This window comes from Malaya genurostris, chromosome 2, assembly GCF_030247185.1.
Source record: "Malaya genurostris strain Urasoe2022 chromosome 2, Malgen_1.1, whole genome shotgun sequence".
NCBI lineage: Eukaryota > Metazoa > Arthropoda > Insecta > Diptera > Culicidae > Malaya > Malaya genurostris.
In genome coordinates this window covers 108,263,593-108,289,890 of record NC_080571.1, presented here as the reverse complement: position 1 = coordinate 108,289,890, position 26,298 = coordinate 108,263,593, and the positions used below count along the sequence as shown (strand labels likewise).

The 26,298-nt window shown below is 36.7% G+C and overlaps 1 protein-coding gene across 1 annotated transcript in view; it reads left to right on the top strand.

The window, feature by feature from the left end:
* LOC131432682 (uncharacterized) overlaps positions 1-21,683 on the top strand; it is a 438,024-nt gene extending 416,341 nt beyond the window's left edge. The window contains exons 6-8 of the mRNA XM_058599111.1: positions 496-731; positions 1,423-1,816; positions 14,757-21,683. Coding sequence (XP_058455094.1) covers positions 496-731; positions 1,423-1,816; positions 14,757-14,807 — 681 coding nt within the window. The 3' untranslated portion in view covers positions 14,808-21,683. The remainder of the gene's footprint in view (positions 1-495; positions 732-1,422; positions 1,817-14,756) is intronic.
* The last annotated feature ends 4,615 nt before the right edge of the window (positions 21,684-26,298 follow it).

Here is a 26,298-nt window from a genome sequence, read left to right as displayed (position 1 = left end):
GGCTCACGAAGGCTGATTAACATCCTACAATATTGGCCAACTCAAAACAAAAGTCAGCACTTGAAAGTTAACATATAAAAATGAACTGTCAACACAAAAAAGTCATTAATTACAACAATAAACCGTACAGTGAAATTTAAACATTTTCGCATTTTATTTCTGCTACACCCTATTTCGACCATGCAACTTGTACGATCGTTTTCGGAAATGAACTAACAACAATTATTAAATGATTAATTGTAGAATAAAGTCAAAGTTCAAAGTTTTCATTCGCGAATCACACTCACTTGAGACTACAGAAAAAAAAATCATCTCACCAATGTTTCAAAGCCTTCTACACTACACGGGGATATTAAATTAAATCGATATGCCAATCCTTAAAAATCCTTGACAATAAACAAAACGACAAAGCTGCTACCTCCAATCAAGAAAAAAATTGACCGCCTATACATGTCTCGTTTCTCTATCTCACTATTTATGTGTTTCAATTTCTAGCAACAAATGCAAATGCAACATCCATCAGCAATACATCCAGCGTCGATGCATGTCTCAGCCGGACTGCCAGCGAATCATTTTTTACCAAGCCCGGCCTTGGCGAGTCCGGTTGGCAGTACCGGTGGCAGCCAGCCGCCTAATCCGCCCCTGGCCGCCAATGCTCCCTGTTCAACACTGTTCGTTGCTAACCTGGGACAGTTTGTCTCCGAGCATGAGCTGAAAGAAATATTTGCTAGGTGAGTTACGGAAACCGCGCTCTCGCGATAAAATCATCCCCCGGGTCCTTCGTCCAGTCCATGGTTTTACTGGAGTTCCCATCCTTAGTCTAACCGCCATAAACCGCTTAAACAAGATTTGATTTAATCAGTTTTTCCATTCGCCGCGATCGTTGAATCCTTTCTCTACTATCGTGTTTCTTTCGATTTATATTTGGCGGTAAATCCCGGTTGTTAATTTGTTTGCTTTAGTTAGATCCTTTCATCTGGTTTTGTTTCTAGCTCTGAAACGATTCGTAAGATTTATAGGCTCTGTAAAACATCAAATGATGCCCTACGAAGTGAGATCCTCCCTCAAGTCATTCATTATCATACTCAGTTTGAAGCTCGGTAAAACAAAACGTTATTTGCACTTCGTTTGCACTTCTTGTCTAGCAGTTAAACCAATACCATCAGCAAGTTCCTTGTGTATGTGATTTGTTCCTTTACCCACCTTTTAGTTGATAAACATCCAAATTAGTTTCACACGTATTATTCCTATTCTATCGTTGAATTGCACTCGTTCTGAAGAATGTATCTTGTATTTATCTATTTGTCATGTTCTGACACTATGCTCACCACAAAAACAAAACTGCTCTCCTGCAACCATCACCCATCATCACCAACAAACCAACCAACCAACCAACCAATCGTCCACGAAACCCACCAACAGTCTGCCTGGCTTTAGTCGCCTTCGTATGCACAGTAAGGGCACCTCAGCCGCTGCTACTACTGCTAGTACTACTTCTGCTACCATCACTACCACTTTCAATACTAACGCCGCTGTCCAAGGTAGCAACTATATCAACCATCTCAACAACAACAACAACAACAATGTCAACTGCTGCAACAATAACAACTACAACAACAGCAGTCCTACCCAAGTTCCGGTTGCGTTCGTCGAATTCAAGAATGTGGCTAGTGCTGCTGCTGCTATGAGTGCCCTCCAGGGCAAGTATCTGCTCTCGTCGGATCGTGGTGCCATGCGGATCGAGTTCGCCAAGTCCAAAATGGCAGCCGATCTTCCGGCCCATCACATGTACCACGTTCATATGCAGCAAAGAGAAGTATGAAACTGCTTGTTTTCCCCTACCATTTTACTGTGAACCCTTTTCTGTAGTTTGTAGATGTACTAGTACTAACTGGATGTGTCATGATAATGTCGTTCAATTTATTTGCACAGTTTTATACACAATCTTTGTTTTCGACGTTTTGGAACGGTTTGAGGTACTTCCGTCTCCATATAATCATATCCTGTAAATATTACTTTTTTGTAGAACCAACGTTATATTTTGTTGTAGAAGCGAACTCTAGACCTTTACAGTTTTGTAACAACCGACATTACGGTAGCCAGCACCCTACTGGAGAACGCAAAAGGGACAGTTCTCAACTCTTTATTGGTAGTTCAACGCGGAACTAATCTTAATGATGACGATTTACATTTAATTTTTCAAGGGCTGCTGATTGGAACTCATATAATTTTAATTATTTTGTAGAATTGCAGAACATTTTTATTGCTTGCAACAGAATCTTGGGAGCTGCAAAGATAACAGATCAGGAAAATTATGTTTCTCACACGAAAATAAACTTTTCGCAGGAATAAATGATATTGTAAATAATTTATGAATGATTTTACAAATGGAAATTTGTTTTCCCTTGCATTTTGACAAATAAACTTGCAATCATAATCCTCGCACACGTACGCCTCTAACATTATCAATATTATCGAACTTCTCGATAATATTTTTGACACTGGTGTGGTGCACTTTCACCCGTTTTGCAATTTCGTTGTACGTGACACCACTTTCTGAGCACCAAGTGTGCAGAATTTTCTTTCGCGTTTCCGGATATATTCGACTCATCATTAGCTGCCCTTACACGAGACAATATTATTGTCAATACAAGGAGTATTGACAATACTTTTGATCGTGTAGTGTAAACTTCATTGGATTGACGAAAATATTGTCAAGAAATCAAAACTGCTCATCAATCCGACAATACTTTCTTTCCAGAGAGGAAACTGCCAAATATGTGCAATGAACTCATCTCTCAATATTTCAATGTTCATTTGCAATATTTGAAGCTCCAAACGCTTGATTTTCTCGAAAAATGCGGACTCAAGTTACCAAGTCAATTGGATTGACGGTATTGACAATACTTTGGATTGACAATAATATTGTCACGTGTAAGGGCTGCTATTGAAACGATAAACCGTACCGAAACCAATCGATTGCGCAGTTATTGACATGCAAACAAACATGTCACCGAAAAACACGCTGCAAAAAATTAAGCCATTTCAGAGTAATAACTGTTTGAATGTTGCTAACTACTTATCGATACACTCCTTAGGTCAGTTTCATTACAATCAATAATTAAATTTTTGTTTTGGTAATCAAGTAAAATAAATCGTAAAGCGTGTACACTGAAACAAAACCGTGGTTCAAATTATTCCTATCGCGGTAACCTTAAACTGGATTTTTATGCTAACCGTAACTGGAAAGTTTGCTTGAAGTTAAGCTTTGGAACCCTGGATATCGACCTGAAATAAGCTTGACATACGCGATCTATGTTTCATCCAAGGGATAAAAAACGATTGAAATACACTAAAACCTCAATTTACGCGAACTTAATTTACGCTACCATTTTTACGTTTTACGTTTTTGAAAACAAAAACACGGCATTCCATTCAAATTACGATGAACGCGTAAAAAAAATTTTGCATAATTAAAATATTTTTTATTTATTCGTTTACAAAACAATCCAACATGCTTCAGCAAAATGAATTTTATGAAATGTACAATACAGAATTGTTTCATTTCACAGAACCACAGATCGGAGGCATCCAAGAATTCTCTGAAAAAAATTAGTATAAGAACGCGTGACTGGTGACTTTTGCATAACTTTTGAGTGCATGCATGGTTTACCAACGAAATCGTTGACATATGAGAGATTTTCTTTTTTGTGGTCCATACTCGTGGTACCCGTGGTATCACATTCAATTAATTGGATCATTGGGCCGTATGAATAAAATGTAGTAAAGTCTCTTGTTTGTAGTATCTTCTCGAAAACGTAGTCCACAGAGTAAAACACGTTTGGTTTGGTTTTAATTTTTCTACTTCACTTTATCAGCAAACACACGAGTAGCATCCTCTGGAGCTACCTACCGAAAAATTGTAGTAAATACTACATGTTCGAACGTTGTTGTGTAGTAAAGTCTCTGCTTTTGACAGGAACGTGATCCACATGTAGCATTTACTACCGAAATTCAAGCATGCTACGTTTTATTCATACGGCCCATTGTGTAGTAGTGGTTTTTCATCCAAAAACTACTTAGAGTATAGACCTTAAGATCTACCAACGTAACCAAGTGAACTATCAAGATCCTTGTTCACGGTTCATGTTCGTGATACCACATACAAATCATTTGCTTATTGTGAATATTCTAGGTCATCCAAAAACTACCTGGAGTTCAGACCTTAAGGTCTACCAGCACAACAAACTGCAATAACGAATTCATTGATCACGGTCTATACTCGTGATTCCACTTAAAATTAAGAGGTTTTTTGTAGATGCTCTGGGTCACAAAAAAACTACCTGTAGCTCAGGCTTTACGGCTAGTGATACCACACGCAATTTATAGCACTATTGTGAATGAACTCCGCCATCCAAAAACTACCTCCAGCTCAGACCGCAAGTTCTACAGGAATAAAGTAACGCGGTACTCGCGATTCATTGAAGTCCTTGGATGACTGAAAATATTCCTGAAACAGATCAGAATAGAAAAGAATACATATGCTGCGTATTGTTTATGTAGATCTTAAGATCCGTTTTCACTGATGTTCTTGGATGACTATGAACGTTCCGTAGGAAGTATACAGGGTCCGCCATGTAACTTTTTTTTAAACATGCAATAAAACACAAACGGTTCATCCGACTTCAAAATTTATTTTTTCATGTTAAAGTACAATTCTTCCGGTTAATTGTGGAATATAATTACATTCAAATGGCTGCCTCGGCTGGCCTTGCAGTACGCCATACGGTTGGTCCAGTTTTTTAGTACATTTTCCATTGTATGCAGCTTTATTTTATCTATGGCTGCACGAACGTTGTCCTTCAAAGCTTGAATTGTCTCTGGCTTGTCCACATAACACTTATCAGCCCCCCAAAGATAATAGTCTAACGGCGTCAAATCACAGCTCCGAGGCGGCCAAACGACATCCGAATTTCGACTGATAATTCGATCTTCGAAGACTGTGCGCAGAATATCGATCGTAGCGTTGGCTGTGTGGCACGGAGAGCCGTCTTGTTGGAACCAAATGGTGTCCAAGTCTTCCTCTGCAAGTAACGGGGAGAACCAATCGTTAATCATGGTGCGGTAGCTCCTGCCTCATTTTCTAAGAAAAATGGCCCAATGATGCCGCCAGATCAAAATCCGCACCAAACCGTAACTCTCTGAGGATGCAACGGCTTCTCCATGATAACGTGCGGGTTTTCCGTCCTCCAGATGCGACAATTTTGCTTATTAACAAACACGCCGAGATGAAAATGTGCCTCATCCGAGAAGATGATTTTTTGGCAAAAATCTTCGTCTTCTTCAAGCTGATTTTCAAAGTAAAACTGCACTATTTTCACGCGTTCCTCATGCGTATACACAACCATTTTCGTTCAGCGGAAGGATAAAACTAAGTTTCTGTCAAATCAGAAGTGACATTAAGGTTACCAATATCAAAATAACCGCTAGCTCAAAAAAAAATGTGAGATGGCGGACCCTGTATAGCCCCACGACTATGAACAGCATTGACAAATTATTCAAAAGCTGCTGATTGCTCGTGAAGATCTTAAGGCCTGTTTCCACTACTGACTATACTCAGATCATCTTTGGCAAAAATCTGCAGCATTACAAGAGAAGAAAATGTAATCTTCAAAGAGAATTGATTTTTAAACTTCATCTTATAAACACAAACCTCGTCGTGATTATTTCTATAACGATCAAATTCTGAACAAACTCGTAAGCTGAAATAGTCTATGCATTCAACCGTCAACTCGGACAGACAACTTAAAGGGTTTATATATCGTCAGGTTCAAGAAAACAATACAATGTCTTTTGATTAAGCAAGGCAATGTGAAAATGATTTTATTTCACTGAATTATGAAGCATTGAATGGTACATGATTTGTTAAGTTTTTCCAAACATGCACTAAGAATAATTTGCATGCTAGCATCATGCGCAAAGCATTTGAACTATCACTACATGCAGAACACATGAAATTCATGAAATATACACTTAACGCACAAAATGACGGTTGATATTTAGTGAAAATCATGCTACATTTATCTGAAATACACATCAAAACGATAAGATACATCGTTACTCTGGATTCTACGTGAATTTCATATGAATGTCACATTGTTTTCAATATAGATTTCAATTGAAACAAGGTTGACCGAATCCAGTGTTTTGCACACACATTTGGCTGTACTCGTTTCCACTAGAAAATCAAGTGTTGATGAACATGTAGTTCGATTCAAGAGCAAAACACATCACATCCAAAGGAAAAACACACCAAAGCTAATTGAAAAATAATCTAATCTAGCATCTTAGCGAATTTGTACATGAAATCTTGAAACAAATTGTTTCGGTTATGTATTGAAATGAAAAAGCATATTAAACTGAAGTGCTATTTACATATGAATCGATCGTGCAAATTTTTATCAGTGTGTGGAAAATTTATAAAGTCATTGTCAATCGAGTTGATCGAGCACTCAAAAACAAGCGAGCTAGAATACATTACTCCGTCCTGCTAAAAGACAATGTGGGAGAGTCGACTTTTAGAATCGGCAAGGGAGCAGAAAACGAATTGGCAATTCAACTGTAGAGTAAATATAACTTACCATTGAGTAAATATAACTGATATTTCAGTATTTTTTAACGTGCCTTAAGGAAACTACCTAGAGCCACTTTACCTAATATTAGGTTATTGAACGGAATCCCCAAATTGGGTAGAATGTACTTAAAATTAGGTTGTTTTGCGGTTCCGTGTAAGTCAGCAATCGTTGTGCTCCTTGTTTTGCTGTCTCTCTCTTACTGTTTTGCTTTGACAAGAGTCTTCCCAAATGTACCGCCGCGCGACATTATTATTGAGGATGTCATGCTACTCTTTCCATGACAGCCTTGTGATAGGTTTCATCACGACAGCCCTTAGACAAATAGTTCTGTACAGCCAACGTTGCCGTCATTCACTTCGTTCGACAGTTCATTCCATCTTAAGACATTTTGTCATGGTCCACGACAGCCGAAGAAGCATGAAGTTCTCGCTGTTGCGACAGTAAGCTTCGGGTATCAGTCACTGCGTTGTTTCTGTCGAGAGCAAAATATTACTCTCCCTTGACCAGGTCTGCGACAGTAACCGGTGCGGTTCAAATTTGTTGCTCTTGGTTTGCTATGAAGATTCGAGGCAAGCATGTGGGTTTTAGTTTTGCCTTTGGTGATTGCTTTGCGCAGCGGTTGATCATTGCGCATAGCAATCACCGTTGGTAGGGCATTGATAACAATATAATTGATAATTAATAATATACGAAACTCCTAATACGAAACGGATTGAAGAACGGACTTTGGTTTTAATGAAAGTTAATTTTTATATTTTGGTCGATCTTCTATGAATTGATAGATCGATTAATTAAAGAGCAATGTTTTTTAATAGCTGAGTCAGTTCGGCGTGCTCCTTTCAGGCAGTTTGCGGTCGGTTTGTGGGCTGTAACATTCATAGTGTATGCGCGTACTGATGTGCGTGGAGCATTATTTTCATCCTCTTTATCTCTTCCTTCAGGATAGTAAAGGCGCAATCGTTCCTTATATAAGAGTGTAAAAGCCAATTGAATCAGATTTTAGATTTATATGTTAACGGTAAATAAATGTTCGTAGCGAAAGATATGTTCAAATCAAAGATTCCGTATTCGATACTCGTTAGCGTTAGCTTTGCAGTCGACTTGTAAGTCTACGGGATTTTTGCATGGCCAGTGCTGCAATACTACGGACACTAAGAATTCTTTCAAGTCAGGAATGAAACATACAAAACCTGGCTCGTTAAGTTCGTTATACGTTGAACCACCAATCGAATAAAAACCTTGAGTGAAAAATTTGGAGTCGGAATTTGCAAGGCAAAAATCATCCAGAAACATCTTATTTTCAGGTACCGTACAACAAAGCTTTGAATGCAAAAACTGAATGAAAAATTCCGGTTCTTCCAAAAAATATGTTTCCAAGCGTGGAATGCAGCATGGTTGCCCGTAACAGATTCGAATGTTTATTTTGTTTTATTTAGAAAAAAAGTTTTAATTCCCCAAGTTATGTAATAATGTCTTTCTTGAGTAATGTGGTCTCAAGCTTTCCATACATATCAAGTTCTCTTCTATATATGAATAGTATGGTGTTTCTATTACCCTGGAATATATTCCAAAAAAAAAATCGGATATAGTACGGTTACTTATATGATATAGGGTTGTGCTGATAATCTGCTGAATCATTTTCTTTCTGTTATGCATAGAATTATCTTATTTCCAGAAACAGCATATTAACTATTACATTATTTTGGTCATAGCTACCAGAAGTTCGCGACTTTTACACACGTTGAAACTGTCACTTTACATTGTAAAATTTAAAACTCGGTTAAAGCGTATCTTTCATCAAGTAGAAGCTTGTGTCAGTATATTTTGAATTCTTTAACTTAATGTCGTTGTTTACCACAAAACTTGCTATAAAAGTAACTGAGGCCCAAATTTATATCTACAGTTAAAAGGACAATTTCATGTAAACTTCTAGAAGTATCTCAATCATTTCCTTTATGTGCTTTTACGCTCAATCCAATTTTGGAAATGTAGATGTTGCAATCACGAGCCGCACGCAGAAGAAGATGCGGTGCATTGAAATTTCAAACAGCACATCCAGTTTATATGCGCTCGCTACAATTCTCGTACACATTTTTCGTTTTCTGTTTGAGTCGACTCTCACGCCCTCACGGAAAAGGAAAGTTATTCGTGAATAGCAAAGCGAACTATTGAATTTAATTCGGATCCGACTTCCGCAGTTAAAAGTCTAATAATGTCGAAAATTTTCTAAAATCTAATTGCCTTAGTAGCTTGTGTCTGCATTTAAAAAAATCAATCAGGAATCAATAAATATTGTAACAAAATAGTCAAACTTTCTGAGAGCCGAGTTCTTTGCACATATTTAACAGTTTTCTTTCTAAAAAGAAATTATGTTCTGAAAAATGTAGGTGTAAATCCCCGGTGAACAATTAAGTTTGAAACCGGGAATAAATAAAAGATATAATGAAAATAATAATAATAATAATAATAATAATAATAATAATAATAATAATAATAATAATGATAATAATAATAATAATAATGATAATAATAATAATAATAATAATAATAATATTGTAGCAGTCATTTCCGACCCTAAGAAACTCATTGTTTTAGTTATCCTAGGAGAAACAGAATTTAAGAGCTGTATATGACACGAATTTGTCTTTCATTTATTTAAAATTCAAAAATTAAATTTTTAAATTCCCAGTTTTGGTACTGATCATCCCTTAATTTCGAAACAAGAAGTCGAATATGGATGAAACTAAATGGAAGGCTTTTAATTAAATGATTTGCGATGATTAAATGATTTGCGATGAAAATTTCTTCTTAACTTTTCTTCACATAAACAACCATCTGTTGAACTACTTTTTATCTGAGAGCTCCCCCAATCAACTTCATGGTTGCGGACCCTGTATTTGTGTAGATGGTACTAAAAGATCTACCACCTCAACGAAAAAGAGCTCAATTACAAGGTCCGGGGAGTACTTAGAAACTTGCAATGAGAGCAAAGGGAAAGTCAATTTAAGCCGCAATGAAGCTATATGATTAGGCACTGAATTCCATAAAAAAACTTATAAACTTATTTTTCTAGTTTTGTGATATTTATGAAAACAAAAGAGGTTTATTGAAGATCTGTTCTCAAAGGTAGTAACAAATTAAGAACTCAACGTTTTTTATATTCTCATTCCTTCAACTGCTGGCAAAACCTATGTGAATGTTAAATGAACAACTAAATTTAAGCTATTTTAAATAAATTTAAGCTATTAGTTGATTGATTCCTATGTGGAAAAGAACAATTGAGAATACTAAATTTGTAACAAAGTTTGGGGTAAACCAAAAAATTTGATGCTTTTGGGAAAAATAATGGTTTCATTATATTTTTCTTTTTAAAACACTTTTAGCGAAAATCTGAAAGCACATGTTCACATATAAACATAAAAGTTGCCCATTCAATTTTATGGTCGAAAACTATTCAAAGTGCACCAAACATCTTATTTGGGTTCAGAGTATCATATTCTATAGTTTCAACGAAATCGGTGAGGCACGGGTACCAAAGTGTGCCGACTATTGGTGGAGTAACGTTAAATACACTACATAATTAATTAGTTGTGAAAAGTAGCTACGATTCGATCCAAAAATCAAACGTGATTATTCAGAATAAGGGTGCATAAGACATTTTCGGAGTATTGTTAATGAATGGAAGTGTATCTGTTTCTTTAGGAATAAGAAGGAAGCAGTAAGGATCAATACTTTAGAAATTCATATATATGAGCCGTTACACAAAACTCAGTGTTTATCTTTTAATATTCGTTAGTTATTAAAATTCATTGCCTTCGCCGACAGTATAAATAAATCTAAAACAATTTCTTTATTTCACAATGGTATTGTAATGAAACGTTACTAAAGTTTCCTGCAAAGGTAATCCCAACAACGCAATCGTATGTACTAGTACCATTTCATTGAGGCAGCCGAAATAGTGCGAGCGCACTATGACCCACGGCTCGTCTCCAGAAACAGCCGGTTTATTGCTTCAAGAGACATTGATGAGACAGCCGGCTTGCGACAGCCCTTCGTAACAGTAATGCCCTTAAAATCAAAGGATGTCTTCGATTTTCAAAGGCTGTCTCCGTAACATTTTATGCGAATGAGCGAACAGAAAGAAACAGGATACAAACAGCCCGTTCGGTTTGACTACTCTCCGGATAGAATACTCTCATCAATCTGGCGAGTACAAACTGTCTCAGTGACAGCATTCATTTAGGCATGCGAGCGCTGTTGCCATTACAGTTCGGCGTATGCTTCACACATATTGTAGACTGGGCTTTCGACTTTGCGCTCCGACAGTTCATGCTATCTCGTGGCGGATGTCATTGAAAAGCAGTACTGCTGGGAAGCCTGGACAAGACAGAAGCTGATCACTGGTTTGTGGAGGCCGCATTCCTCTTAGACGAAAAATAGTTTCGGAAAAAATATGTTTGCCAGCATTCTATTAGAATTTCGGCAAGAGTTTGGCAAAAAATTTTCAATCGTCTCCGGTAGAAGATTTCGCATAGCGATTATTAACGGTTCTGCTTCAACCAGTAATTGTTAAAAAAATTGTTACTGCAGTCCATTAAATTTAGCAATATATAAAACATTTTCATAAAGGGAACGGAGAGGTTAAAGCAAATAAAAACGAACCAAATTTTGTTTCTCATTTTCTTTACTATTCTAGTAATAACAAATAATCGAAAGTGGTAAAGTACATTTCACATTGTAGTAAATTAGTTTGAAAAATTCAGTAACTTAGTTAAGAAATATGAACGATTACGGAGACGAATTACGGGGATAACAGAAAAAGTGTGATATCATAAGCTATTGCTAGCAATTTTCAAGTATTTATTCTAGTTCGCTCTCACATCTCACTCAAGTCAGTCGATAAAACAAAACCGCTTACATTGAGGACAGAAGAAACCCAGTACAGTATTGTGTAGTGAACAATAGAACGACCTCGAAAATGAGTGAACCAAACGAACAAAAGCTACCGCCGACACGAAAGAATACAATTATTGTTGACTTCAAGCAGTGCAAAATTCGACCTTCGATACGAGAACTTGAAGGTTTGCTTAAGGAGCAAATGCATCTTGACATTAAACGTGTGCATTTACTTCAATGCAATAAGACAAACAATGTTGTTTACATCCAGTTTTATAAAGAGTTGGATACAATTCAATTCGCTGAAGGCAATAAAAATGTGCACTATGTGGAGCATGAAAATATCAAGTACATCATTCCAGTATATATGGAAAATAGTGCTATAGAAGTGCGTGTGCATGTTCTTCCCTCTAGCGTCATCGATCCTTATATTCGCAAAACTATGTCCCAATACGGAGAGATGAGGCCTATACCTTCTTCTTATTCTTATTATTCGGTCAGGATACAAGAATCCCGTGCAAATCACTTGTTACCTATGACAATCAGATGGCCACATGTCAATATTGCCAAAAAGCTGTTCACTACGGTAAGCCATGTGATAAACTGGACAAGGAGACAACCACACCAAAGGACAACGGTGCTTCCTTCACACCAACCCCAAGCAACCCCAGTATACCTGTGACAGTCACCAACAACAGTAAAGCATACCCTTCAACGAAACCATCCAACGTATCCCCTATAGAACAAAGTACACCAGCTGCAATTAACAACTTACCATAAAACCAACCAGAAACTGCAAACAATGTACAACAAGACGCATCGGGGACGGGTATAGCGTGATGGGTAAGTCGATGCCTTTCACGTAGCCCACCTGGGTTCGATTCCCAACCCCGCACATAGGGTTCAGAAGGTTTTTCTGGCCCGAAGAGGTGAATGACCTCATGGTTAAAGCCTCTAAAATCGAAACAAAAAAAAAACAAGACGCATCTACAGCAACTAGCAACAAAATCAACAACAATACCACCGATGCGGCAATGGATGACGAGACGAACCGCAAACAAACTGCCCCTCAATCCTCGCAGGAGGGAAATACGCGCATTGAAATTTTAATCGCAAAGTACACAAAGTACACCGCTTTACCCCCTACATGGGACAAAGCGGGGCAAAACACATTTTGTTTAGAGCGATATGAAGAATTACTTGACGTAACGAATTTTTGAGGTAAAAATGCTTTTAGTCGGGTTATTAGTTACTAAAGATTTCTTGATTAGTTACTAAAGACTGTGCAAATTTTATACGCAAGAAATGTCTCATTTAAATAGTGAAAATAATCATTAAACCAAAATGTCTCCGCTATGATAATAAAACCATTTATCTCGAGATTTTTTCCTATTTCTGAACGCACATTTACGCTTGATAAAATATCCATGACTGAATAAAGCCAAACAGAGAAAAGGAGGACATCTCCCTGCGCTATTCTTACTGCTGTCCCGTCAGGTTTTTGATAGCTGATAGTTTCCCCTAAAAAACAAAAGCTGTGTCAGCCAGAAATTTCTTCTAGAATTCTCATTTTGACTGGTTTCGACATTCACGAAGCCTAGAGAAAACGCGAATTGGCAAGGAATGACTGCCATGAATTTGACACAATTCTGTCAACACACATGAGGGTTGCTCGATGAATTTTGCGATAAATAATTGAAAAGGCAGAATTTTTATCAGAAATGATTTTTTTTCTTTCATTAAAGTATTTTCCATGAAAATTGAATCCATTACTGAAGCATTATTTCCACTCTGTAAAGGATATCTCGAAAACGCGCGTACTGAACATACATCTTCAGTTTATTTTCGACGTGTGGACAAAGGAAGTTATTGAAGTCACGACCTTAAGGTCTGAGGACAGAGAGTCGAGTGTTGAGTTTTTAATCGACCACGTGGCTCGCTCAATTCCCTTTGCGCATCGTATTTCTCTTGTACTATCTCGTATATGAGCAAACTGTACCGTGTTGCCAGCATACATTTTATTATTTTGATGAGAAGTTTTATCACATAAATCTATCGTATGGGTTGGACATTACACCAATGAACAATGAAAAAATATTCAACTTTCACAAAAATTGAATGCGAAAAAAATGTGTTTATATACAATGGAACGTCTGTGTGTTTGGCAGCCTTGTCGAGCCAATTTTATTTCTCTCTCCTTTTTCAGAATGCTATCAGGAAACCAAAGCGAAAAAAATGGTGGATGCTTTGAAACTGACTAAACTAAATTATCTAGACTTTGTCACGGTAGATTTATGATACAAGCTTTCAAAGTCGAGATATTCGATGAACAAGTAGAGGTATGCATTTCCGAGCGTTCCAATTTTCAGCAGTTCTTCAGTCAGAAAAAAATACAACACGACCGCTAAACTCAATGAATCATTCTGAAAATTTCACAGAATATTCTCAACTAAATTTCGAAGACATTGTCAGGTGGGTTTATCTATATTCTGCACCGTTTCCAAGAAAATATAATTTGAAATGGGAAAATAGCAAAAAACCTACCACTGCGGTATCCAACCTGAGCAAATCTTTTTGACGACCCTCTAGGAATTCGTCCTCAAGCGCATGACAACCACGATTAGATTCGGAAAACCTTCTAAACATAATAACCCACGATGGTGCTTCATCACAAGAAGTTGAAGCGATTTGAATACGGCAAAAGTTATAATACATCATGACACAAAAGTTTTCTCGAGATGATTTTACATATGTTCCGCGGAACCAATTTTACAACTCAATATAAACAGTACATACAGATTCGAATGGCAACGTGTTCTGAGCACACATACCATTCAAAAGGTACTGAAACAAGTGTTAGCATATCGCAAAACTTATCGAGCAATTCTTGTACAACTGCCGGAATCTAACCAGATTACTACCAGCTGTCACAAATCCTACCAAACAGGTAGCCTGTATTCTTGTTATTTAAATAATTAACCAGTAGCACGCGATTGAGCAAACGTAGATATATAGTTTTAACAGCACAGTAGACGCACTAAACCTAAATCAAAATGAAATCCGCAAACGAGCTTTCACTGTATCATTTTCCATTTCATAGATTGTTATCGTCAAATTTAATGTTTTCGATATTTTTTTCTTTTCCAAATATAGCTCATTAGTTGGATTGTTTTGGTTAACATTATTAATCTCTTTTGAACACATTTTTTTTTGTTTTTCTCATAGGGGAGCGGGTATGGAGCCAAGAATGGATCATCATACGGGGAAGAAGAGTGAACGAAACGAGCTCAACACATATTTGATGGCAACAACATGACCCCATCAGCAGCAGCAACAACAACAACAGCCGCAACAGCATCAAAATCACCATCTACAAGCGACGAACTCCTTCGTCGATATCTCCTACGCGAACGGAACATGTGGAAATGGACTTGGACGCTACAGCAGTGGAAGTTTGACCAGCAGCAACATCAACAACAACAACAATAGCCTCAATCAAGGTTACACATACAGCAGCAACATTCACAACAACAATGGACTCTACGCTTACTCGGTTCCACAGCCGAGGGCGTAAGCTGCTACCATAGTCAGTAGTTGTAAAACACAACTTTTGTCTTTTGTTTTCTAACCCAACCTAAACGTCAGTTGTGTCGAAGAACTTGTGATACCAATTGAGATGGTCGGGAATAAGCTCCCGCTTGTTTGAAACTCGTTTAATTGAGCATGAATGAAACCAAAAAGTGCCCTAATAAGTTTATACAAACTACTTACTACCTTATAACCTTAATTTGTTTATTTTGTTATCTGTTAACTAATCTAAATCTTTCTGTTACTAACCATTAAAAAAAGCATTATGAATAATGAAGAAATGTTTGGAAAAGGTGCAGATTTGTGATTAGGGTTTCAAACGAAAAAATTTGCTTTAGATTAATACGAAACAAAGGCAAAAAATCAGCGGCGATATATACAACTACAACAACAACTATTAGGCGAAAAGCAATAAATATACTGTAAATGAAAATATCCATGCATATCAAAGATTTTTACATCTGCTCTGAAAAGATTGTAAGTTTGTAAAACTGCTAGTAGATAAGTCAAATGTAGGGCGAAACCAACGTCCGTTTCCAGCGAATTAGTTTGCTGTAGGGGATTTTTATTAAATTTGTTTTCTATTATTCTTATTATTAAACATTACATGCGGCATTATCTGAAGCTAATAGCAGAATAGGATTAAGCAGCAGCTTAGGCAACATAGTGAACGTAAGACATATTTTAGACAAAATTACTTACCAAAACTATTCTATATCACACTAGCGTTACAACTATAAAGTAATCGTTCAGCTACAGGATCACAGTCGAACCGACTGGTCGGGAAGTGGACTACTGTTGGACTAGCTAGAACCATAAAAAACAGCATTGGGAACATCGAGATAAAAGGACACGGTCATCTTTTGCACAGTTACCGTCAATTAGATTATTACATAGGACACCAAAGAATTTTACAAGTTCCTACCAGACAACCGAAAAGAACTACCGAAACGATCGAAATAAGGAGCTCAACCAAGAACGCAACAAAGAAGCTACGACATACCAAAGCAATCAGCAATCGAAAGCATCCGTCATTAATTAATGGAATGGGAAAAAAAACTATACCACAGCACAGTAGCTCATTTTCCGACCGGTTTGGTTCTTCGGTTGATCGTACGAAAAATTCCAGAAGGTGACACTTTCGTCGGGGAAAGAAATTTAGCGTTCGTAAACATAGCAATAAGTAGTAAAACTATTTTCTGTGTTTGATTTAGTGAGTGAACCTAGCGTGTAAGCATCACTGAAAGTGCAGAATCCTTCGACAAATGCAGTGACACAAATGGAAAAGGCTATGCTGACAAAGCTTTTAGAAAAGCAGAAGAGAAAGTATGAGAAAATTGCGAGCAAGATCAGAGTGAGCGACTCGGTCACGGGGAAAATTGTTGAGCGTAAAAAGCGAATAATCATTCCGTCCAATACAGTGTGTAGTTAAATCGGATGAGTATGGATCTGTTTTCAAGACGACAATCTGTATCTTGATCCGGCCCTGCAGGAGTACGGATACAGCCGGACCGGAACGAGGACTGGCGCCAGTATCGGAAAGGTACGAATCCAGTTCGCTGTGAACCGGCTTCTGCTTGGGAGCTAAATGAATACATATCAACTTTTGGGTTAAACTTTAGATTTAAGGACATACAACTTAGTGACGTTAAGAATTAGTGTGTAGGCTATCATTATAATCGTCTAATTGCTAGTGTGACTTACTGTGCGTCGAGCTGTGACAACTATAAAGTCCTTGCCGCCCGAGAAAAAAGGACAGAGAAAACAAAATCGAGGGCTCAGTGAAGCTGTAAAATCTAGGACAAGAAATGGCAGTTTATGTCTAATTTTCAAAACAGAAAATATCGATCAATGGGCATTTTTGACGTCAGCGACTGTTTCTCAAACGAACCACCGGTTCCACAGGGATGAAATCGTTGGTCAGCTACTGTTACGCCTTGTCTTAGAAGTTAAAGATAAGGTTCTAATTCTTCGCTTCGGTTCTCGGTTCAGGCTGAGAATTCTGTTCTGGAATTAATAGTAGAACACCTAGCCCAATTGAACATTATTGTAATGATGATTAATGTGATAATAGATTCATCAGAGGAAGAAAATCAATTTGAACCGCCGCAGAAAAAAAACCAACAAACACAAGCTTGTAGTGCTAGAATGTTGCGCATCCAAGTAGACGCCAGCAGGGAACGCTCAAGCTTGACCCAAAAAAAAGTCTATATACTTTATCGATTGAAACAGGATCGATTTTATTAACATATTTAAACACAAACGTATTTTCACTTGTTTATATGAACACACGGCTAAGTGATTGTAGGTGTAACGTTTATTAACCAAATAATATTGTTTCATGCAAATGAATATTAACAATTTTGTATCTAAATGGCATAATTTTAAGGTTGAACCAAACAGGCGATTTTTTTTTTGAATAACTTTTTAATAAACTTTAGTGAATGTCGGATTGCTAATCAAACTTCAAATGCCTTCTAGCTTTATTTTAACACTTGTTGACTAATAACGCTTACCTTCGCGTAGCTAAGTTGTCTGTCTACACTCCTTTGGGTTTAGTTCATTGGAAGAAGAGAAGAAGAAAAAAATAAACGAGGAAAACCATTAAACGGAAACGAACATGATTCACAAGATACAAGAAAAACTAGACTAATTAACGATATAAAAGAATATTCAATGAATGAAAAAGTGTTACGATAAATCAACAATTCAAACATATCAATTTCGTGCCCGATCATATTGAAGAGAAATTTATTGATGAAATGTAAGCATATATTAGCAGTAGTTGACGAGAAATAATATATTAACTATACATCTATTACAATTATGAAAAAAAAAACAAAAATATCACTAAAGGTAACAAAATAATTTAAACAAACAATATGCTGATGAAATGTGAAATTGTGAAGCAAAAAATAATATTGATGTAACTGTTCAAACAATGTTGTAAGAACTACTGGAAAAAAATACGCGAATGTACTACTTTTTAACTATCGCTTTACTTTCACCTGGCAGGACTTAGAAGTGAGGATAATCAAGAACTAGCGAGCCCGGCATCAATAAGAAGAGATTCAATATTTCCTGGCTAGGATTCGAACTCGATGGGCAGAAATTTACTGCACTAAAATTCCAAATAAAGAGCATCTTTGAATCGACTACCGAAATTAGTGATTTTGACAATCAAAGCAAGCATCTTTTACAACGCTGATGCCAACTAGATCCACCCGAGCTGGCTTTGGCATCGGTTACAAAAGGTACACTTTCTGCAACTTAAGCAGTGTTAGCAATGTAGAAAACAAAAGTTCTCGTTTGATTATCCCAACCTTTCGGTCCTGCTGTCATTATTTCTCCCTCCCAACTGTCCAATTTGATGATAATAAGAAATTAACCAAAGATATGTATTTTATTATTTAGATTATTTATTTATTTTCACGCCAACACTAATTTATTGTTTTATGCTTTATCCTTGATAAACAAATGATCTTTAGTAGTAATATATAAATATATTTTCTAGGATTAGAGTAACACAACTAAAGTACATTACAATTATTAAGCATAACAGTGAATTATATTTAGCTCTAGCTTATGTAGTACAATGGAGTGTAATATCTAGAGAAACAAAATAATAGAAAGATGTTAATTAAACGAATAAATAACGTCAACAATATTTGGACAACTTCAGAAACCCCAAGATTTTTGGATAGTAATATGTGGAAATTGAAGCAACATGAGTTGCTGGAATAACAATAACCACCAGAAAACAAAAAAAAAACTGAATTAAAATGCAGTTTTCACTCTCCTGCATCCATTGAAGCCCATTCCTAGTTGACTAAATGCAAACAATGTCAAAGAGAGAAGAACGGAGGTATGCTAACTTACGGCAAATACAAGCAATTTAAATCTACGCTATCTCACTTGTTTTGTTTGTACACGTAACAGATTCGATATAACTATAACAAGAAGCATAATGTCATTACAACATCGCAAACAGCAACAACAAAACCTAACAAAATATCCTTATTATGGTAACTGTTATCCATTTATAGAGAAAAGGAAAAAAAACGAAAACATAAAATGACAATTCTACCAAAAACGCCTTCAGCGACATTTACAAACTCGTAGCTGAGACTTTTACCTAGTCAAATATTTTTTTATGAACTAAACAATAAAGAAAAAAATCAACAATTCTGGCGACTTGGTTCGCGTTCTGTGACTTTAAAACAAGCACATCTTTCAAACGCTTCTCAGCTAATGCTTTTCGACTGCTTTGTTGTCCCCGGTGCAGAGAAAACTGCACCGGGAACTGAAAAAAAAATGCAACTCGCAACACTTCTATAGTTTCAATCACGCGCTGCCCATAGCCAACTTCCACCATTGCACACACCAACACACATACAAAACCACTCGCATGCACGTGCACACCAAAGCGAGAAACATGTTTCAAAGCTAAACAGAATTGATCCGAGGCAAGTCGACGCAGACTTATTTGCTTATTTGTTTCGTCTTGTAAAGAATTATCGAATATTGCACATACCATCACGTTATTGCATTGAAGGTGAGCACGATAGCACACAAACACACAAATTGACAAAATGGCACACGTTTAGTGACACGATAATGGAGGTTACATCGTTCGGTTTGATAACACACCAACACACCCAGAACTTCGGTTTGTCCTGATGGTGCACAATTTTCTTGTTTGAATCCTCCATCCCCTGGAATTCACCCACACCACTGTTCACTTGTTTGTTTGTTTGTTATTTTTTTCGATTATTTTTTTCAATATTTTCAATTAATTTAAACACATTGTTGTTGAAAATTGAGATGATTTCGATAATAATTTTAATTGTACGATATATGAACGAGAGAAAATTTTTGACAAATATTTTTATCTATTCTTAAAAAGTGATAAAGTATATTAAAGAAAACAAGGAAGAAATGGAAATAATATTGAAACTTTTTATGGGAATCTTATATATTATTGTAATAGATCTAGAGCAACAAGTGGTTACAACAGCAAAAGATTGAAGCAAGTAATAAGCTAAAATTAAGTAAATCATAAGCGAACAAACAGCAGAAAAAGACGCTGGCAGGAATCTCAATCTACAGCTGAATGAGAAGAGAGATACTTTCATGATGAATGTGATTAAAGTTTTTCCTTTTAAGCTAGAAGTTGTTCCAAAGATATTTTCCCTTTTTACGTTTAGCAGTTTTAAAGACACGTGTTTTTCCTTTGGATTTTCGCGATAAGTTTTATGGCGTTCCGGCCGGTCGGGTGCTGGTTTGAGGTGAGTCAATGGTTTCAAGCAAGAAGTACGATTGTCCTTCTCACTCTATCCTGAACATGTTTTCTACCATTTAATGAATATACGATATCGAGCTTTCCGGAACTTTCTAACCTCTTCACTTTTCGCGCGCGAACTCTCACTCACGGCCCTGGCCGCCGGCACTGGAACGTCGCATCACTTAATTATTGTGCACTGTTATAATTTTAATAGAAGAAAAACTCCTAATCGAAACTACTGTTCTGAATTGTTAGCTTTCAGTTACTGAATTTTTCTCACACTGTCTGAACACCACCAATTTTCCGTTTCACTTGGTTCAATGTTTTCTCAAGCACTGTTCTGTTGTTTTTTCGTCTCTACAGTGACTAACTCAACATTTTACTTTTCGTAACATCTGCTTATCAGTTCCATTCATTTTGTGCGTTTTGTTGAATTTTGTTTTGGTTGATTGTTTTTGTTCTCAGAAGACATACAATTCAGAACAGGAATGGCCTTAAATACAATTTTTAAATGAAATATAAGAGTAATAAGTAATTAAAATAAAAGAAATGGATATTTAAAATTGATTTTTAAAGGTTTTTAACAAGAAAAATTCAATTAAAATACATAACGAAAAATCACTTTAAAACCTAAACAAGAAGAAAGCAGAACACATATGAGGTAAACATTCTACAACTGAAATAGCCGTAACAGTTCACGAATATGGATCAACGCGAAAGTTTAGCAATTAACCGTAAGGAAACAGAAACATAATATTACATTCAAATCCAAAACGCCCCACATCCCAGACCTGAATGTTTAATTTTCTAAATTTAGCAAAACAACACAGATGGCATTGAGTCGTGAAAAAAAAATGAATAGCAGTAAACAGCGCAAAGCAACATCCATTCCAAAGTTCAGTCTCAGTGACATTAGAGAAGAAAAAAAAAACATTATGAAAAACATTGCGAGAAGCAAATAATAAAACACCTCAACGAACAGAGTAAACTCTACCTGAATGTCGTTACACAAACGTAAGATCCGCGGACTAGAACAATACTTGCAACGTTACGAAAAAAAATACAGAAATGTCTATTCTAGCTCCAAACAAAATTAAATGCAGAAAAATAACAACAACCCAAAAAAAGGCAAAGAGACGAAACAAAACGAGAAAGATAACAAAAAATGAATGAAAACTGTACTAACTATCAAATGCTAGATATAATTAACATTGTATAGGGTCCAAAGGTGGGAAAGTAATGAATTAAATTACAAATAAATTAAATATGTAATAACATAAGCAGCAGCTCACATCTTTAGTCATCCGAAAATCCAACTGCTCTCATACCAATGGAAAATGTACTACCTAAACGAGTATTTGCGCAAAAATGTATGATGAGGAAAATATATTGTTGATTTGTTAACAAAATTTTGACGTAGGAGTTTTTCGTTGTGTTTAGCAGTTAAAATTCACGATTTCTCTTTATCTTAATTCTTGTTAATTCCAATTTTTTAAATTTCGGATCCAATCCAGGGAACCAGAGTAAAAGAGACCAGAACATAAGCAATTTGGCACTGATACTTTCCTTATTTTTTATTACCAATTATCCTTCGTCAGCGCAGTGAGAACCGCCTCTAGTAGCAACAAGTGTCGGACTGATAATGCTCTCTATTTCTCAAACACAATGGCGATGTTAGTGCTGCAGATCGAACATTTTCCAACGTTCTGATGCCCCGAACAAGTACCGAAGCAAACCGCAGAACTATAACGATTGAAAATGACAGCACTTCAAAAATGTTCTAAGAACGGAGGTTTGATGCTCCGTTAAAACTACGTGGAAATCAACAAAGTTCACAAAAAGACAGCCAATCGTTGCAATGCAAAGTATTTACGCAATGTGCAGAGGAGTTTGAAGTCTAATCTAAAGTCGTTCCGAGCAAAGGAAGGAGTCTGTTAACGCTCTAAAAAGCCTCCCGTCTGTCAACACAAAATGTGATCCACAACCCGAAGATCACTTGGTCTCGTTCACTCCTAATTAAATAATACATACGTTTCATTGCACTGATAACCAGGTAGTACTAGGCAAGATCGACTACCTTTCGGGATCGTTCGTTATCAATATATTCACCTTTGGTACTATCGTATCGCATTCAATACGAGGCCAATATCAGTTATCATTAACTACTGCACGTGTCATCACTGAACAAAGCTATTAGAATAATTTAGTGAACTCTGAAATATCGTTGGTTGAGTTTGAAATTCGAAGTCAGTTTTTAGATTAATCTAGTGTCATCAAGGTTTTCGCCAACGGTCTCAGTAAGGACATTAACAGAGTCGAATCTTCCTTCATTTATGTTTTAGATTAGGCAGACAAGTCCAAGCATGCAGAAAAGTAGCGAAATGTTCATGAAAAAATTCTCCGGTGGCACTTAATGTTCCCGTTTTCAGACAGTCAATAAATTCATTCAACAGAAGCGCTGATTTCGTACGAACAGCAGTCGCAAAAATGAAGTCTTCATGCTGGACTCGACGGTATCCTGGCAGTTATTTTGAAGAAATGCTCTAGTGATCAACAGTTCCACTATTTATGTACCATTTAATTTCACTATTTCACTGTCACGTTATTACACTTTCACAAAATCACTGTACTTTAATGAAGCATAACAAACGTTACAATACAGATACGCGTATTTCGGAATGTTATTTACATCCTTCTTCAGTGTATCGGTTTTATAAGTTTTTCAAACTTAAATACATAAATAGTGCAACTGTTGAATATATTCCGCTAACAGCTCCAGGTGAAAAACAGGCTCTAGTAATATTTCAGTACTTCTATGTCAACTCCATGGCTACTTAACAATATTAACGATAATGTTTCTAAGCAATTTTTTTGCTTTTTCTGGTATTCCACAAGGCGGTCATCTTGAATCATTTATATTTCTACTGTATTTCAATGACGCGAACTTGTCACTGAAAGGTGTACGATTATTTTTTGCTAACGACTTAAAGTTATTCCAAATTATCAAGACTTCTGAAGATGCCTTTTTCCCTCGTTAAATATCAGCATATGCTAAATTATCTCCTTCACGAAAAAACACTCATCGACCATACGATGAACGGATACTTTCGAACGAATACGAATAAACCATTCTTGTTTTCACTCGAATGAATTCGAATGCGACTCGTTTGCAACAAAATATTTAAATATCAGTAAACTTCTTCAAATAAATTTTTTTTTTTTCATAAATACGTTTATTTCTTAAGGCAGTTTACATAAGTTTTTCTTCGCCGTAGCATCACTTTTACATAATATTCTTATCCTAATTTAATTCTAACATAGTCACAACGTTTTGCATTTATTAAAACATATTCTCTTATTACTTAAATATCATCTTATGTAACTCGTCATTAATTATGAAATCTACTCGGAAATATTATTTGAACCAAACGATTAACTTCTATAAATTATAAAATAAGCTGTTATTTTCAGACATTTTGTTAATAATTTCATAAACTGTTTCGAGTTTGTTTGTATCATTACATTATTTTTATTCTAATTTAGCTATTGGTTGAACTCATGGACGCAGCTGGGATCAGAACTAAGTCTTGAAAGGGGCCTTTATTAAATTGAAACTCCAGTTTTCTTTATGAAATGATAAATAAGTTTCATGTATGAAAGGTCACGACAAGCAAGAATGTCTCGAACTGGGACATTGGATAGTCTACCTTGGGTACGCAAAGAATTTATTAGTTGAGATCTGACATCACGATACTCCACGCATGTCCAAACGACATGATCAATATCCCGATAACCTTCTCCGCAAGCACAATGATTAGTCTCGGAGAGCCCAATTCGAAGGAGATGTGCATCTAACGTGTAGTGATTGGACATGAGTCTGGACATCACACGAATGAAATCTCTACTCACATCCAGTCCCCTGAACCATGCCTTTGTCGATATTTTCGGAATAATTGAGTGCATCCACCGACCCAGATCATCTTTATCCCAAGAAGCTTGCCAGCTGGCAAGTGTTCTTTGGCGAGACGAGCTATAGAATTCGTTGAAAGCAATTGGTCTCTCATAAATTTCACCCTCAATAGCACCACGTTTGGCTAAAATATCGGCTCTTTCATTGCCAGGAATGGAGCAATGAGCCGGGACCCAGACTATAGTGATTAGATAATTATTGTTCAATATGTCGTTCAGGCACTGTTTTATTTTGCCCAGGAAAAACGGTTCAGTCTTGCCAGTCATGTTTGAGCGAATGGCTTCAATTGCACTCAGACTATCTGTGAAGAGGAAATAATGGTTTGGAATTAATGTGACGATTACACTCAAACTATAATGAACTGCTGCTAGCTCTGCTATATAAACAGATGCAGGTTCTTGAAGCCTAAATGAGGCCGAAACATTATTGTTGAACATACCAAACCCTGTCGCTTCTTCAATTCGCGATCCGTCCGTGTAAAACATTTTCTCAGAGTTAATATGCCTGAACTTACTTGAAAATATTTTTGGGATTTCCGTCGAACGTAGATGATCCGGGATTCCACGCACTTCGCGCTGCATGGATGTATCGAAAAATAAAGTTGAGTCAGGGACATTTAGGAGGCTGACACGGATAGGAATATATCTTGAAGGGTTGATTTCCTGTGACATATGGTTAAAATATACTGTCATGAATTTTGTTTGAGATCGATGCTCGACTAGTCGTTCGAAATTATTAATTACCATGGGATTCAGCACCTCACATCTTATTAGCAGGCGTGATGAAAGCTCCCAAAATCGATCTTTTAATGGAAGAACTCCCGCCAGAACTTCAAGACTCATTGTATGTGTCGAATGCATGCACCCTAAAGCAATTCGCAAACAACGATACTGAATTCGCTCCAGTTTGATAATATGAGAGTTTGCAGCGGAACGAAAGCAAACGCATCCATATTCCATCACTGAAAGTATCGTTGTCTGATACAATTTTATTAGATCTTCCGGATGAGCACCCCACCAAGATCCTGTTATTGTTCGAAGAAAATTTACTCTTTGTTGGCATTTTGTTATCAGAAACCTAATGTGTCCTCCCCACGTGCATTTGGAATCGAACCACACCCCGAGGTATTTAAAAGTTAAAACCTGTTGGATCATTCTTCCCATCATATGGAGCTGAAGCTGCGCGGGATCATGCTTTCTTGAAAAGACGACTAACTCTGTTTTCTCCGCAGAGAATTCGATACCAAGATGAACAGCCCAATCGGACAAGTTATCTAAGGTATCTTGCAATGGTTTATGCAGATCAATAGCTTTGGGTCCAGTAACTGAAACCACGCCATCATCTGCCAATTGTCTTAGTGTACATGGGGTTACTAGACAGCTGTCAATGTCATTTACGTAAAAATTATAGAGGAGCGGACTGAGGCATGAGCCTTGCGGGAGACCCATGTAACTATTTCTGAGTGTTGCCAAATCGCCATGTGAAAAATGCATGTGTTTCTCTGACAAAAGGTTGTGCAAATAATTATTTATAACCGCTGGGAGTCCATTTTGGTGAAGCTTGTCTGAAAGAACATCAATGGAAACTGAATCAAATGCTCCTTTAATGTCTAAAAATACAGATGCCATTTGTTGCTTTTGAGCGAAGGCAATTTGGATGTCAGACGAAAGTAATGCAAGGCAATCATTCGTCCCTTTATTTCTACGGAAGCCAAACTGAGTATCTGACAACAAACCGTTCGTCTCGACCCAAGTGTCGAGACGTCGTAGAATAATTTTTTCGAACAATTTTCTGATGCAGGACAGCATCGCAATGGGTCTATATGAGTTGTGATTGGAAGCTGGTTTCCCCGGTTTTTGAATGGCGATAACTTTCACTTGTCTCCAGTCAGGTGGAACAATATTTTGCTCAAGAAACTTGTTGAA